Source organism: Maniola jurtina, chromosome 16, assembly GCF_905333055.1.
Source record: "Maniola jurtina chromosome 16, ilManJurt1.1, whole genome shotgun sequence".
NCBI classification, from domain to species: Eukaryota; Metazoa; Arthropoda; class Insecta; order Lepidoptera; family Nymphalidae; genus Maniola; species Maniola jurtina.
Genome location: NC_060044.1, coordinates 13,477,354 through 13,495,937, shown reverse-complemented (window position 1 = coordinate 13,495,937; position 18,584 = coordinate 13,477,354). Strand labels below are relative to the sequence as shown.

The 18,584-nt window shown below is 37.3% G+C and overlaps 1 protein-coding gene across 2 annotated transcripts in view; it reads right to left on the bottom strand.

The window, feature by feature from the left end:
* Positions 1-18,584, bottom strand: part of LOC123873059 (interferon regulatory factor 2-binding protein-like A) — a 112,465-nt gene that overhangs the window by 36,699 nt on the left and 57,182 nt on the right. The window contains exon 1 of one of the 2 annotated variants that reach the window (XM_045917734.1): positions 16,760-16,815. The exons of the other annotated variant lie outside the window; for it this stretch is intronic. Coding sequence (XP_045773690.1) covers positions 16,760-16,782 — 23 coding nt within the window. The 5' untranslated portion in view covers positions 16,783-16,815. Of the gene's footprint in view, positions 1-16,759; positions 16,816-18,584 lie in introns of those variants that run through there. 2 annotated transcript variants of the gene reach the window in all.

Sequence of the window (18,584 nt, the reverse complement as noted above, 5' to 3'; positions counted from 1 at the left end):
CATGTGTGCTGAGCTAACGAACGGCCTCATAAGAAAGCGCAAAGTCACTCAGTGGTCGATGGAGAGGGCTATGCTTGGAGTTTCTCTAGGTGATCAAATCAGGACCTATATCCAGCAGTAGATGTAATTACATTGAAAATGATAATGATGAACTAGTAACACAAGATAGCAACTTAATGTTGCATTGTCGTCTAGTTTCAACCTGTATTTAAAAATTCAAGCCTAGAGCTAGAGCTCATCGGAAAGATAGTTTGCAAATACAATTGCAAAATTTGCGCCGAACAGACAAACAAACAAACAAACCGACAAGAAAGGGGAGTTACATTAGGGCGGCTGCAGGGGGTGCGAAAGAAAACACCAGTTCCTTATCCTAATTTTATTACTAAAAATTTACATATTATAAACTAATTATTACATAAAATAATCCTAATTGCTCCGCCGATTTGTGGCGGAGGCTTCTAAAGCTAATTGTGATGTGTTCGTGCCCAGTCCTCGCGCATGGTGACCGTCAATTTCGCTGCGTCAGGCGTCAGGTTACGCGGCGACTGTGGGAACGGTTTTAGCAGGCACGTCTAGCGTTGCGGCCTGACTATGCCTGCGTAACAGGGGAGTTAATAAAAACAAAAAAGATTTTGTTGTTTCCCATATGTCTGGTAAGGCAACATAGTAGAACAACATGAGCTATCAATTCCTATCAAATGTTTACAGCAAACACACTCCAAACTGGGTGTGTCCAATACGTTATCGCCAATGTAACTATGTAACTGTAGACTATCGTTTGCCCGCTGCAGTCGTGGAAACAGCGATACCCAGTTCTGGGTATTGTGGGTAATCAGATAGGCGTTGAATGGGTGATTATTCAGAATTGGCAATGCGAGGCGGACATGTGCGGCGTACAGTAGACAGTGTGGGACCTTGTTTGGAGGTATCGCTTTACGGTATCTGTTTGGATATAATATGGGATATGCGAAACGTATGAACTGGGTACTTGCTTGGTTGTTCTTCTTTGTTCTAGAACGTTTATATTTATCTAGAGTTTGCTGACTGATTTGAGGGATTGCTTTAAACTGCTCCTCAGTTCTCAGTTCATCTGAGTATGACTTTTGTCATCCTCGTAAGGTTGATACGATGTCTTGGATATTGTCTCAAAAACCATAATATGTACGAGTATTTGGCTCCGTCAGGGGACGTAATAAGTTTATGTTCCTCTTTGTCATATTATGGTTAATTTTCATTGTAGTGATTAGTCAATCTAATATATGACTTGATTTGCTTTTGAAAACCTTGCTGAAGTTCACGTTTGTATTCTGTTATAGACTAAAACCTTATTGGATCGGTACGTGGATTGTGGACCTTGTCTTAAGATACCCATTCACTCTTGTTTCGAAGATACCTAAATAGTGGAGAGGACAGAGGTTAAAGGTATTCAAACCAATTTTTTGCAACCATGTGCTCATAACAAAAGCCAAATTACACAACAACAGAAATGAGGTAAAAAATACCAAAAACAAACGTAAGCGAACCGTGACATCACATGACAACATGAGTTGCAAAAAATGATAATAGCCCAAGTTCTCGGAAATCAATTAGGCGTTAAAGGAACTGCAAACACGCTGACAATGGAGCAAGGCAGACATAATGGTGCCTCGTTTACTTCTGCCTGGTAGACCATTAAACGATATTTTGGCGTGCAATGAGTACAATTGCATCTCTTATCATCATCTTCCAATCAAATTGATATATTAGCATTATGCAGTGATAGCCTAATTTTTTTAACTAAAGGGGCATGCGCTTGACATAATATATCACACCAAAGTAGGAGATGATGCAGCCTGAGGTGGAGCGCGCTTGCCTAGAAGTCTTCACTCTTCTTTTGAAGGTTTAGAAACGAGGAAGCGAACCGAGTTTTGACGAGATTTTATTACTTTATGCGAGATTCCGAATTTCGTCGAAATACTTTGTCCGAAATTAAATATGCACAGGTACTCATGCCAAATTATAGCTTCCTAGTACTAACAGTCTCTGAGCTGCGGACGGACGGACAGACAGACGAACATGGCAAAACTATAAGGGTTCCTTGTTTACTACGATCCTAAAAAGGAACTTCTGTCATAATATTTTCAGATTTGCCAATTAGAGTGGGTAATAAGTAGGTTAGATCTCAAAAAAAGTTCGTTGTTACAAAATGACTGATATGGAACATATTAATATTACTATGTGAAGTTAAAGTAACCAAGTTTATTCCTAATTTTAGTAGCCTACCTAATTCGACGCATTTTCAATAGGTAGTGTATGTGTAAATGTCGGTGTGTCCTTGAAAAATGTCGTTTTAAGTTTGATAGGTATTCGTAACTTAAGGCAACTACGCAAATAAGCCGGGGAAGATAAGCCCGGTTACTTTGTACCAAGGTCAAAATCATACATACATGCTACGGGCTCCATACGAAGTGTATAAACATGGGTGATAACGCCTGTGATAAGCTCGCCTGTCTGCAAATAGTCCGATTCTATGAAACTTGAGTGGGTAAACACTAGACATATACCGTACTTATAGGTGTCTATCAAGTGGGCAGTTGTTTACGAATTCCTTATTAGCTCAGCTGCTAAGCGGATGAAGGATTATCTTACGTGTAGAAGAATAACCCCATAGAGATATCATTCGATACCGGAGCATCCTCAGAAAATGTAGAGCTTAGGTATAATGCACAATTGGGATGATGCCTATGTCAAAAATAAATTATTTCTTTAGTAAGAGCGATAACGCACTCATCCGATCCTAGTCCATGAAAACAATATCTCTTCGTCATCCGTGACAAATGACAACACCTCGGATGTGCTTCGGATTCAAATCGGACCCAAAGGCTCTCCTGATGATTTAAGACGTTGCTTGATCCTGTCACGAAACTATTAAACAATTTTCATTGAGCGTTATTAGTATGGCAACCGCCAAGTGACGACATAATGGCTTTCCTCAAGGAAAATAAACGATGACTTCAGCCCGCGCGAGTGGATTTACCTCTAGGTATTTGTGGCTATTACGAATACATCCAGTCATTGTATTGTTTACAAAACACGGTTAACATAATGAAATTCTAATTTTATTGTTTCAAATTGTTACACATTTAAGTATTTCAATTCCGACCTATATGGTTAGATGACGTTTTTTGTTACTAATCGTGATATCACTCACTAGCTATATTATAAATGCGAAAGTGTGTTTGTTTGTTGGTTTGTCCTTCAATTACACCGCAACGGAGCAACGGAGCGACATGATTGTTTGCATAGATATAATTAATGAACTGAGGGGTTATTGGCTAACTGTGATCAATGAAAATCATCAAACTCATCTGACATTGCTTGGTTCTACATCGCTGCTTCAGGCAGTGATATAAAAATAATACTTCGTAGCAAAGCTTCAGTGGATTCAAAATACCAGTCAAATGAGCTTTAATAGCTTTCATTCAATAATGATCACCGAGTTAGCAAATAACCCACCTGGAGTGTCACCATAGGCTTCTTTTTATCCCGGAAAATCAAAGAGTTCCCACGGAAATATTAAAAACTAAATTCACGAGAACGAATTCAGACGAAGTCGCGAGCATCAGTTTCTTTTATGGGTCAATAAATAGGTTGATGGGCTTTGGGTAGTATAAAAATACCTAGAAGATCTAGTATCCGTGCCAAATGTCGAAGGAAGAAATCAAATTATTGAGCACGCCAACAAGCCCAGATATACTGAATGGCAAGCTGTAACAAGCGCTGAGTCCGAGTTATGTGCTTGGTGGAAGAAATAAAGCTACACCAGACCTTTGCTGATCTAATTTGGTGATGTTAGTTTAAATGAAAAGATGAGAACAGAGAACAAATGAAATAAGATAGATCTGAGACTATACCCGTTTAGGAAAACCTTTTGTTGTGGTCTGTCAAAGCATATATCAACATCACCTCTCAGTGTCCTTTATATTCATAATAGACGCCCTTGAAGATTGTAAACATAGAAACATTACATAATGTAATACATACTAACAGTCAACGGTCATTCCGACGATAATTCACATCTCATGCATATGCAAAAGAGTTGACATGGACAGTATTTTGTCATTTGCATGTAAATGATCCTCATACGAAATTGGTTTGTTACGTTCTACGCGTAAAATGGTAACATGAATTTAGATGTCCTATGCATTGATAAGCATTTTGACAGGTATAACGCATAACTGAAAGTTTCTACGGTAGTGGAGCGGTGCGGCGGAGCACTACCACAGGAGCCTCCTCAGTTATATGAGATACCTGTAATGTTAATTAGCCACTTGAGTTCCTATAACCATTTAAGTTCTTATATCAATACGCAGGCCACAAAGAAGTACCTCTTTTGTCCTGCACTTACGCACGATGGCTGGCGTCTAGGCTAAGGCTTGAGCTGCGGAATTCCGGTTTTGGTGTAACTCCGGAGCTTCGAAGGATTATAGTTCGATTGTAAAACCGGAGTTATCGTGAACATAACTGGAGTTACGATTTTCATATTCTATAGAGGTTTTTCAGCGGTCAGATTATACAGTGCAAGAAGTCTTCATAAATTGTACATTTGAACGCAATTTATAGATGGAAAACCTAATGAAAAAAATGTAAAAGAAAAATCTTATCTACTAACAGTGTCTACTAATTAAATTTACTAGGTCATAAGATGAAAATGTATTCTTTTCATTTTCCTAACTGATTTGTTTTATTTCATGATTAACAGACTTGAACGTTCATTTAAGTGCAAGAAATATTCAAATAAAATGCATTATTTAATCACATTATAATTTTTTAATAAAGCTTCAAAACTCCAGAACAGCTGAGCATCAAACCCCGACTCCGGAGCTGAAAAATAGTTTTCAGGTCTTTTTCAAGCCCTAGTCTAGGCTTCGTGGAACCTCTGTATGTAATATTACGATTTCCTTACTCTGTAGCATTAAAGTTATCGAACGTGTCGCGATACGAGCATCCGGTTAGACGAAATGGCGAGTATGCAAATACACTAAACAATTAAGTTACTACGTCGGAGTGGAGCGATACGAGCGAGTGGAAAGTTCCCGGCTGATAATGTTATCACGCACGCCGGCCGCTCGTGGTCCTGCTGTCGTTACTTGCAGTATGGCCACCAGTTATGAAACTTGTCACAAAACATCGGCTTCATCTACACTGTCATAAAAACTGCAAAAAAAACTGCCATAGTCTATGAAACGACTTGATCTTTGATTTCAAATTCGAACCACTAGGATTTGAAACATCCTTCCAGCATCAGTTTTCCCCTCCAATCCAAATATGGCAATTATGAGTGCCTTCAATTCAAGAGTGATACACATCTTCTAGGTAAGCGCGCTCCATTTTAGGCTGCATCATCTCTTGCCACCAGGTCTGATTGCAGCCAAGCGCCAGTCTATAAATTAAAAAAAAATCACATCACCCCTAGCCTAATATTTGACATCAATTCAGGATCAAACCGAAAGTTTCCTCGCTCTAGTTTACAGAGCCCATTCACTCTTCTTTTGAAGGCATCAATATTATAGAATGCGGGAAAAACGCAAGCCAGGGCATTTCATATTCTAAAAACTACTACTACTATGATATGGATATATCATATAATAGTAGATACTATTAAAAGCGATATTATGGCTCTTGCCTAAACATCGACTTCCTCGAAAACATCGTAGATTCATGGTTAGGTACAATATCCTAGTAAACAAGGGATATCTATGTCTACGAATACAAACCTATAAGAGTTTATACCTATAGCGGTGTTCCGTTAACAAACAACTGATAACGGGACAGGGCGTTATCTACAGACAGAGATAAGTGGCATATGTCATAAACAAACTTAGGCACGGGACCCCGACGAATTCCACTCCTAAACCTATTCATTTTCAAGATGTATCTATGAAAATTGGTAATTTACGCTTTCGGACAGTGTTTCAGGATTTTCAGATATCCCACTCCCTTACCGATTTGCAAAATTCCATTGTATCGAAGTCAGCTATCACAATAATATTATAAAAGTTTGTATGTGTGTGTGTGAGAGAGTGTGTGTGTATGTTTGTTACTCTTTCACACAAAAAATGTTGCCATTCAACATTTTTTGACTCTTTGGAATAAAGATAGATTGTACCCTGGACTAACACATAGGCTATTTTCGTCTTGGAAAATCAAAAAATTCCCACACGATTTGAAAAACCTAAATCCACGCGGACGAATTCGCGGGAATCAGCTAGTTAGAATAGTAATATAAATATCTCACGGTTTATGAATTGTAACCAGAACGTTTGTCATGTTAATGATCGTGAACGTAACAGACATGAGAAGGAAAATCTTTTTCCTTGTTCCAAGTGGCCTCTATAAGGATATATCCCAATCAACTATGTATTACCTTGAAGTGCTTTATTACTTAACAAATGTCTGCTTTTAACTACTATTATATTATTCTATGTTTTAACTTTGTCAGTGTGATGTTTTATGCTTGCCATTCATTAATTTTGTGTTACAATCCGGGTATCTATAAAACAAGAGTGAATAGGCATCTTCTAGGTAAACGCGTTTCATCTTACATCACCACTTTTCATCAGGAGTGATTGTGGTCAAGCGCTTGCCTATAATGAATATTAAATAACCCTTCCTTTCGGCTTTGCCGTAGTCGGGTAAAAACATAGAACATAAGGCGGTCCTAAATCATAGGGGCGTACAAACAAAAATGCGAATGTTTTTAAATTCCAATATTAGTATTACAAGTAAGTAAGTATACATTGATTCATCATGATCACCGGCTCACTACAGAGCACGAGTCTCCTCTCAGAGTCTAGTGCGGATAGAAAGCGCTATACTAACTTCTTTCCGTGGATACAGTACCTACATGCTCTTGAAAGTTCGCATCTTCGCCGTCTGACGCCACAGTATCATGTTATAAGGTTAACAACGATTACGCTATCTCTTACGTGACTACAATACTGTGATTTCATTACTGTAGTAGGTATAAGTAGGAGTATCTATAGTTGTACCTAAGTAATACTTCAGAACTGATAAAAGCGAAAAACATTTTTTATCTCCTATCGTATGTTCCGTAATTGGACCCGTACCCGGAGTAGGTAAAAGTGAACAATACTTTTTAGTCGACTTCAAAAAAGAGGTTTCGTACTCGACCCATTGTATGTTAGTGATTTTTTAACCTCCGACCAAAAAAGAGAGGTGTTATAAGTTTGACGTGTGTATCTGTGTATCTGTGTATTTGTCTGTGGCATCGTAGCTCCTAAACTAATGAACCGATTTTAATTTAGTTTTTTTTGTTTGAAAGGTGGCTTGATCGAGAGTGTTCTTAGCCATAATTCAAGAAAATCGGTTCAGCCGTTTGAAAGTTATCAGCTCTTTTCTAGCTATTACCTACTGTGACCTTCACTTGTCGGGGGTGTTATAAACCCCTGTGTTTTTTTCTTCGGTAGTCTGGACACTTTCAGGAAGGTTTAAGTGCATTTATAAGCTCCGGCTACACGCTCCGTCTTACATGAGAACTTGCCTGCACAAGCCAGGCTGAGTCAGAGGAAATATGTTATGTAGGTACGCGACAGTTTGGAATGGCAATCGGGCAGGGAACGCCCCGTCTCATATTACCATCTCAACCAGTCACCAACTATAGAGGTTTCTGTTTGTTCCTAACATAAATTGAAATCGCATCAATCAAAGTATATTCTAAAATTATTATTCACTAAAAGCACAGATAATTATAAATCTCTAAATTGCATTAATCTATTACCTAGGCAGCTATTTTATATTCCCTACTACTTATGTACATGTATGTGTCGCATTAAATAGGTACCTACTGCCTCGTGATCGACATCCAAGTCATTGCCTTGAAAAACTATATCGATCCAGATAAGATAATCCTCATTTGCGTCAATCCATTGCGATTTATCAGTCGCTATCGGATCCCGTTGATGTCAGAGACCTTTATTTAGAACAATTTTTGTTGTTATCGCGCACCGCATATCAACACACGTAAACACTTAATACCATATGCCGCTGATTGTGAAATGATTTGATAAAAACTGTAATCTCAAAAAAATAACGTCAAAAATGTTATAATATCGTATCCTGAATTATTATTAGATTTGGAAACTAGTAGTTTTTAATCCGGCTGCGGTTTGCACTGCTATCTCATGTCTGTCGTGTCATCTATCAATGAGCAATGATTTTTTCACATATGAAAATGGCGCAATTTTTTTTTCAAAAATTATACCCAGTATCATAAGGGACATGAAAGGATTCTAACGATACATCAAAATCTGAACAGCAATTTAGAAGTCATGGTGGAGTAAAGAACATACGTACACCCTGAAAATATTACACTCCTTTGTTTGGGCAGTCGTGTGATAATAAATTAGTATATATAGGTACACTCAGTTTTTTAAAGCAGTAACAAGAGATAACGATGATGAAAATGTTTACACAATCGTAGTGACTTCACAATCTGAAAACGTGACCTCAAAAACGTGACTACGAGCGTTACCGAGCCACTCGAAACTATGGCTCAAACATAAAGTATGAATGTACCAATGTACTGAACAGTTGTATCATAAATCATAGTCATTAAAGATGCATTATGAGTTACGACACGTATTCAATCTTAGGAAAAGAAATCTAAATAGTGATTATTTTTAACCAGACCTTGTGTACGAAATCCGTTTGCCGCATATGCGTTGAATGCATTAAGCGATAAATTAATAACGAAAAGTTAGTAGTATAATAACTATTAATGTCAGACATCGTCTAAAGAATGACCAAGCTGAAGTGGCAGTGGGCAGGGTACATGTCGCAGATTTGATGACTGCTAGGGTAGACAGACGTGTTCTGAAGTGGAGACCGTGTACCAGCAAGCGAAACATTTACCTATCGCCCTCCAGTCTACTGAACCAAGCAAGTGGAATCATGAAAATCTCTCAAGCAAAAGTAATCTCCGGAAAATTACTAGTAGCCTGTAATTTTGTATAAGTACCAAATGTTTGTAATTTAGTCTTAGCCTGGTCAAATACATACTGAGAACATGCTAAGAAGAAGGCTATGAAAAAAAAAAGTAAATTGCAATGATAATAATTATTATAAATTATAATAATACCGATACAAACGTTATAGAATTAGCCGCGCCGCTTCGGCTAATACATTGGATTCAGTCAGGACTTATCACCTCATGTGCACATTTATGCAAAAAAAGAAATCTGAAACTGAATCTAGTTCTTGATAACGTAAAAGACAGTAATTTGGTGTTCTGTAAGACAAAAACAATTTTAAATGCCTTCTTAACTTGTAACACTTGTAACAGCACGTTTACCAATCGTGTCTTCTGTTAGTTGATTAATATTGGTTTAACTGATTCAATATTAAATATGTAGCTTATTATGTAGTTAGTTGTATGATGTATCGTTTAAATATCAGAGGTTAATATTAACATTAGCCTAGATTTACTGTGGGATCACATAAAAATGGCTATGTAATAATTTTTGGAAAAATAATTGCCATTTTTGTAATGAACTTTTAAGTGCTGTAATAAGGTTAATGTCTTTATTTATTTTATTATCAATCTAAGTTTTCGTTATAACTCAGTCAAAATATAAAGATATTGCAATCAATTTAAAGACTCGTTTCGAGTTGTTTATTACATTTAAGCTTCTTCTATACAACTTAATTGCTCAAGTAGCCTTCAGAACTGTTTTTGTTTCATTTAAATATTAAATGTGTGTTGTTGTCTATTTCCAAATAGACAAGATATAAGATGCAAGGATGCAATTAATGATGATGATTGTTGAAAAGAGACACTCGAACTCGGTTAGTTCTAATGAATGAATGAATATAATACTTTTATTACAACAAAAGTACCGATAGAGGACACAAACACAAATTACATAGCAGAGTAGGTATATGTAACATTTGGCGCTACTTAGGGATCTCTTCCAAAAATAAATAACAGTGACAAATACAATATAATAAACTACATATTGTTAGATTGTCTATGACTTATAGATTTCATTTCATTAACATCTGCTTTTGAAGTGTGCGATATAGTCGATGTTTTAAGTGAGATATTAACTGTAATGAAGACCAGCTTGAAATAAACGTTTGTTTTATAATAGCATGAATAATGAATACTTATTATGTATAAAGGCGTAGGTAGCTACTTTAGATTGGAATAATAATATGATTGTAAATATCTTAACTTTCTGGATTCTAGTACATAGTACCTATATAGATATTATGATGTATCGAACTTGATTCGTTATCAGACTTTAAAATTAGTTCAATATCTGATCTGCTATTTCCACCTTCTTTAGGAGAGTGTATTATTTTAACTACGTATTATATATTTTTGAAAAATTGTATATTTCTATTCAACTCGTATCTATTGTATGATTGTTCAATATTTTCTCTCTTATCGTAAAGTTTTATGTCCCGACTTACCCATGACGACTACTTATTCTTATTTCTTCTCAACAATACAATAGAGTGGGTTATTCAAGTCCAAGGCCAAGCGCTGTTGTTATCGAAGTGAAAGGTTTTCAACTGTGTCTCTACGTGGAATGCCGATCTATAATATTTAATCATGTGATGTGGATTTACGACTATTTTAAGAATGCCGATGGTTAGGAGAAAGGCAGAAATAATATAATATTTTATTATGTAAAAAGTTCATGCATCTACCAACATTTTTAATAAAAAAATTACAGTGTGGACAGTTAAAAATTGATTATCCAACAACAATGTGTTTTATGTCAAATGGATTATCTCGTTCATATAATCTAGCATTCCTGTGGTAAAATAACGTAGTAACATTTATATTTAGCACGCGAACAATGAATGGAGATTCGCATTGATTGTCTACTGTCCTAAATAAAACTAGAGATCGGTACACGCGGCTGTACAGAATTGTCGCTGTCCAAGATGGCCGCCGCTGACGTCACCGTGCGTTTCCTTTCGCGCCGCCTTCACCTTGACATTTAGATTTGATTCTCGAACGTGTCGACGCGGCGCTCGTCCGCGACGCGCGTTGCATAATTACAACTGTATGAATACTAGCTTCCCTTGCGTTTTGTGTATCATAAACATAACATACAAGCTGCATACATACCTATTATATAAGTGACGGGCTGTGAGTGGCGACTCGACGCTTTAGGCGTCCATAACACGCTAGGTTCTGCATCAATAAATTTTGTCTATCAGGCGAGATGCATAGAGCGTACTTTGGCTTTGCTCATACTTACTCCTAAGTTTCAGTTAAAACGAGACAGATTTATGTCAGCGTTATAATACTATCTCGTTTTAACTGTGTGTTAAGTCCGAGCATTCTGAGCAAATTCAAAGTACATACCTAGTCTAGATCTTAGAACATTATTTATTTTCATATTTGTCATGCAAATCAGTCATCACATTAGACAGTAGGTTATCCTGCAGTCACATCAGTGACTGTGGCAAAACTGCAATAAAACCTATCGTCAGTCGCCATGAAATATGATCGTCATAAGATAAGGCTCGAAGGACCATCAATTTGCCCAAGTTATTGCGGAAGCGCGGGGTAATGTGACCAAAGTACCCCACAATCTTTTGGTTGGTAATCTAAGTAACCTCAATATCACATCTCAAAGAATCGAGGTTTTTCCTCTTTGTCGCTCGGATCGTCTAGGCCCTTTTCCTCAGTTCCACAACTTAAGAAGACAAAGGTTTCATGTAGTCTTGACACAGTTTATAAAAATTTATAATTTACTAGCGGATACCCGTCGCGGCGTGTGCTACTACGCTAAAAAATGTATAATGCATTGTTTTAGTACTCTAAAACCATCTTCACATTATTGCCTTTCTAATGGAACCGGTTTGGGGCACATCGGTTGGATGGTTTCAAAGTCTATAACGGACAAAAATAAGTATAAACATTTTTTTGTGTTTTATATAAGTACCTACATATTAAAAAATCTATTCTTTGAATATACAAAGCTATAAGCTAAGGAAACGGTAACAGTCGTGTTAGTTTAAAAACTGTTTTACAGGCTACATAGTACATTTATTAACGTCCACCACTGTCTCATATTTTACTTAAAACATGAAACATGTCTATGTTAACTAGATTACGGGCGCAAGAAAGGTAGAACCAATAAAAAACACTAGACAGAATTCCTCTCCTACCACCAACTACTCAATTTCACTTCAATGAAATATAGAGATAATAATAATAGAGGAATTCTCACGTGCACGTCGGCGGTTGCGTGCGCTCGATTGTCTCGAATGCTAAACATTTCCCGAGCCATTGTGCGCAGCCAGGCGCGTGGAAATCTTACTCCAATTAACTGCCGAAACGGACCCGGCCATTACTTCAGCACAAAGCTATTTTGTGGAACTATCTTTCCCAACATCTTTTGCTGGGAGAGTTGCGATGTAAAAGGCTCTACGAAAATACTTTGCGATTAAACATACTGTCGGCCTCAGAATTCCAGTAGCAATTCCGCGAAACTATTGCATCAAAAACCTGTCGCACTTATATGACCTTTACTTTAAATAAGCCACACACACCTAACGCATGTGCATAACCGTGCCACACCGTGCCATGCGAATATGATCATTAAGGTGCTAAACGACTTACGGCCTTTGACTGTACAAACTATAAAGCAACTAAATGCCTCAGCTTACAAATCTGTCCTTTGTAGATAAGTTAGCAACGTTGTTATTTGACAAAAGAATCATAAATTATTTTGACAAATAACAACATTGTCTAGTAACATATCTGTAAGATGGGATTTGCTAGGATCCTTGATAAAACAGACGAAATTAATATGTAAATGCAAAAATCTAAATTATCCTGTAAGATCAAGTATTTTGACGTAGATAATAAAATTTTTAAAAAAAATTAGGATTCATAAACAGTCATGTGACAACATTGAAATTTAGAAGGCCAAATCACATGTGATAATTAAATTAATAAACATGATACAGTCGGTAAATGGTATTTAAATATTTAAAAAAAATACTAGACAAGCCTCTGTGATCATTATCCACACCGAACACGTATTACCATGTCAACAGGGCATGGCATTTGGAAAAAATAAATAAGCCTAGAAACTACAATAATCTATCCCTACGACCATGCCATTAAAATGATTTGAATATATTTATGTATGTTTATGTCTGTAGAAAAAATTGATCCAAGCCAATAAAGATGCAGGGAATTCCTCTAATGAGGAAGGTTAGATTGGCAGTTACGGTAAACTATAATACGGTGTAGTCTGATTTTTAATTCGCCGAAATTCTGACAGGTGTCATGCCAAATTCAAAGTTTTATCTCCAAAATCGTCGTCAAAATAAAAAGCCTAAGCCTAATATTAGGGATTTCTTTAAAAGTGGAACTCCTTCAAAAGGTTTGTTACAAGCATCCTACCTTGGCCTGTCCTGTTGATTTTTTTCTCCCACATTACTTATTTGTTTCGATATTGATATTAATTAAAGTGTGTCGCTTGGAAATTCGAATAGTGATCTATTATTAAATAAAATTAATACAAACTTCCGCCTTTATAAATTTAATCTCCATAGCCTAATCTATAGCCTATTCAAAATTTTATTTCAATTTGTTACCTTCATCTGTGGGAACTGTTTTATCTCTGGTAACATTAAGAGACGTCAGAACTCCACGAAATTAAAAATCGGGCTATAGATACAAATAATTTCATCATCATTGGTTGCGCGAAGCAAAAACCCAGCTACGTACAGGTCGTGCCAGTTCGCCGCCCGTGGGAACATTCCCACCACGGATCCATCACCAGACGCCACTTTCTCACCAGTGTTTTTGTGAGCCGACGACCGGTCTCTACACAGGGGCTTGAACGCGTAATTGAATTTGTTTTTCATAAATTAATAATTAATATGATATGGTGATAAACTAAACCTGCTAGGCACTGTGGCTTTAGCTATGAAAATGTTAAACATGCATACCTCGTGTAGGTATACGTGTAAAAAAAGAAACTGACTGACTGGCATACAACGTACAGCTACAGTTCACGACAGTTAGGAAACTTGTAATAAAACATGGAGGCTTCACCTACACTAGGTAGGTTAGGTACGAATAGGTTTCTTTGATTTCACGTCGCCCCTAATATCGATTTCAAGATCAAACCGAGAGTTTCCTCTCTCTAGTTGACTCTGGGCAATAACCGCTAGATCGAGTTTGATATCTGGTATATAGGTTTTCACTTTAACGTGTCATAGACCACAAAAGGATTTTCAGGAAGAGAGAAAAGGAAGGGAAGCCAGGAGGCTTCCCTTCATCCGAGTGAAGCCAGCGCCTTCAGCTATGTAACGCTTTTTAAGGCTGTTTTGCGCTGGAGCAACATATGTCACAAAGCGTACTTGCTTCAAAATATGTAAAAATACTTGATTGTGAGACCTTGTACATGCCGTAAATGAAGCTTTAGTATATATTTCAAATTGTCATTACGTCTCAGATCTTCTTCTTCATTAATTAATTCTTGATCAAATTAATCTTAGCAGACATCTATAGATGTCTTTATAGAGCTTAATATACATCTATAGAGCGTAGGTACTTTGACTATGCTCAGATTTAAGACAGTGTCAAATGTGCCACAACTTATGTATATATCTTTACAGAAATGTGCCAGGTACTTATATATCTCTACATAAGTACGAGTACATAAGTCTGTTTCGTTTTAAGTCTGTCTAAATCTGACCAAGTCAAAGTAGACTATTGATCTCAGCCTGAGATTATTAAACTGATAGTTCTTGTTTGTTAATGCAAATGTATAACTTCCTCTCATAATGTTATGGCATTCATAACTTCTTTTCAAAAGCTTGCTTGCCATGATTTATAGGTTTTTTCCTATGACCTTTTCGATTTACTTATGTAATATATAATAACAATATATATTTTAAATGTTTCCATACAAAAACATGTCTAGATATAGATTACTTGAACGCCGAGTGCGAATACCGAAGACCGGTCTTGCTGTATGCCTATATCGGAAACTTGTTTATCGCACAGGGCTCGTGTGTATAAATAGGAGTTTACGTTATTCGCATTGCCAATAATAATTTATGTAATATAACGAGAACTGCTGATGTCCATATTGTATAGATGATGCCCGCCATTTTTTAGGGTTCCGTACCTCAAAAGGAAAAACGGAACTCTTATAGGATCACTTTGTTGTCTGCCTGTCTGTCTGTCTGTCTGTCCGTCCATCCGTCCGTCGTGTCTGTCAAGAAAACCTATAGGATACTTCCCGTTGACTTAGATTCTAGAATCATGAAATTTGGCAGATAGGTAGGTCTTATAGCACAAGTAAAGGAATAAATCTGAAAGCCGTGAATTTAACATTTAATAAAATTAAAATGTGTTTCAATTTTCAAAGTGAGATACTACACCAAAGTGGGGTATCATATGAAAGGGCTTTACATGTACATTCTAAAACAGATTTTTATTTATTTTTTATGCACAATAGTTTTTGATTTATCGTGCAAAATGTCGGAAAAATACCCGAATACGGAACCCTCGGTGCGCAAGTCTGACTCGGCTGCTATCAAAGTTGCTGGCAAGTGATCTTGCAGCCTCAGATGGAGCGCGCTTGCCTAGAAGTTGCCTTTTTAGAGTTCCTTACCCAAAGGTTAATAACAACGGTCACCTGCTGTCTGTCTATCCGTCTCTTTATCCGTCTGTCTGTCTGTCCGTCTATCTGTCTGTCCGCGTGTCACAGGTCTCTGGCTCGTAGACTAAATGAGTAACAAACCTGAAATTTTGTTATTTGTTGTAAAATGTTAAACCAAAACCAAATTTGAATTAAAACATCAATTCAGTTATTTTTTTGGGCTCCCCTCCCATACATGAAAAAGGAGCCGAATTTTTTTTTTCTTTCTGTAGCATGTAGGGTATCATTGTTTAGAGCTCATTGAGTAGAGTATGAATATTTTTTATTTTATTTTTTTATCATAAAAAATACTTAGAAATCTGTATAAGATTTTTACCCTTGAATTAATATTCAAGAAGCCAAAACAAAATAATGAAGTCGGCAAAGGTGAACATATCAACTTTAAAGATAGGTATATTGCTCTACTCATAATCTTTTTTGCGATGTTTAAACGGGAAAACATGAATACAAAACATGGAGCAGATAATAATAGCAGCTAAGATGACCTTCTGCAGACCAGTTTGGGCAATACGGCATCTGTTTTTGGCGACGCGAAACTAAACGTGACCGGTCCTAGAACGTGACGTTATGACAAAGACGTTACACGGCATTGGAGTCGCACTAATAGTTTTTAATTTTTATGCTGATTGTGTTCCTACGTTGTAAAGTACTTCCACCTTTTTAATAAGTTACTGAATTATAGAAGAGCTTTTTCTAACAATTATCTTGCTCAAAGAAGAACCAAGCTTTTTCTCCATAGCATCTTAAAAAATCACGAAACAAATAGTTGGTGCGATGTTTAAACGTGAATAGAAAACATGGTGATAATAGCAGTTAAGATGAACTTTAAAGGGCTTTACCTGTACGTGCTAAAACAGATTTTTGTTTATTTTTATGCATAGAAAGGTTTTGATTTATCGTGCAAAATGTCGGAAAAAATACCCAAGTACGGAACCCTCGGTGCGCGAGACTTGGCCGGTTTTCTCTATAGCATTTTGAAAATTCACAAAACAAATCGTTGGTTTATTTAGTACATACATACATGGTAAGTACCTCGTGGTACATACAGGACGTCATGCCGGCAAAGCATCAAAATTCAAACAAAGCACTTCCCCCGGGTTACCTGGAACAAAGGAGGGCGTGTTCATTACTCACAACGTCTTACAAACAATATACATGCATATTATACAACAATATACACAGGCAATAAATAGCACAATATGAACTCTGTTGAATATGCTAACGGATTTTTCATTCAATTTACGCTAAATTGAAATCCATAATTCCATACTTAATACATAATAAGTACCCAAGGGTATCTATCTGTATGCTTGCTTTTCACGACCCATTCGTTAAACGATTTTAGTAGTGGGAAGCGAGTAAGCCCAAAATTTCCTGCCACGATGCACTGGCCCAGTGAGGATTGGCAGACTTCACAAATCTTTGAGAAAATTAAGTAGAACTCATAGGCATGCAGATTTCTTCGCGATAATTTTCTTCACAGTTAAAGCATGTGATATGTTATTGCTTAAAATGCATATAACTCGGAAAAGTATAAAATCGACCGAACTGCCGACCTCCCGAAGAGCATACATCGCAGCTTTACAAACGCTTAGGCCTGGTATTCACCTAAGCGGAAAGGGGAGGACATGTGTACAGTCAACCAATAAGATTTTTAAAAGATGACGTGATAATTTTTATCGCTTCATCTATTATAAATCTGATTGGTCGACTGAACACACTCCTCTTCTCTCCGCTTACCGGGTTTTACGCGGATGCCTACGGGCATGCGATTCACTGAACATAATCTGAATATATCAATCAAATGTAGGAGTATGTGAAGTTTCCAACCGCACCTGCGCACTCGACTAAACCATCACGTGAGCACAATCACTAAACTCTCCCACTAATAGCGGTGGCGTGTGGCGTGAGTCGCGTGACACACGACACCCCGCCATTAGCATCCCGAGAGCTACCGGCAAACAGTGCATGCGTTCACGTCAGCCTGGGTAGTTGACACCTATATTTCGTATCTTTTGATCGGGAGCCGACTAAGTTACGAGCGATTGACTTCCGACTTCAGATTAAATTGTGTTGAATGAATGAATGATTTATTTATTCAATAAAATGTAGGTACAATATGTTGAAATAATGTCTGATAAGCCTACTATAACTGGTGTTTGAATATCACCTTAAATTGTTAGGAGTTGTTAGAGCTTGGGTTCCTTTCTTCTAATTTAAAAGATGAGGGTATCTGTTTGGTTTTGCCCTAGATCATATAACCAAAATCACTCAATTCTCCCACTAATAGCGGTGGCGTGCGGCGTGAGTGGCATGACACACGACACCCCGCCATTAGCATATCCCGAGAGCTACCGTTCACGCCCGGCCGGGTATTTTGTATCTTTTGATCGGGAGCTGACTAAGTTATGAGCGATTGACTTCCGACTTCAGATCAAATTGTGTTAGGTGATCAAGAATTGAGGTTTCTTCCTGCTAACAAAAGACGAGAATATTCCGTTCGGTTCTTGTCTTAGATCACGTGAGCGCAATCACTAAACTCTCCAACTAATAGTGGTGGCATGCTGACTGGGTCACGTGACTAAGTTACTACGGTCTAAGGCTTTGCAGTTCATGATGGCTATATTTTCGTATCAGTATAAGGAGCGCATCTAGTGTCTGTTGTATGGGGACCCCCCAAGAGCATCCCAATCCTAACATAAAATGTAAGATCTTCTTGATTTACCTTTGCCAATCGGGAGCCTTCTTGCCCAGAGAAGTCCTCAATCCTCATATACCTGTGCTACCTAGTCCTTTTAGTTTTGGCCTGGATTGATAAGGTTTCACTTTTCTATGGCGTATCTTATTGCAATATCGTCGTCATATAATCCA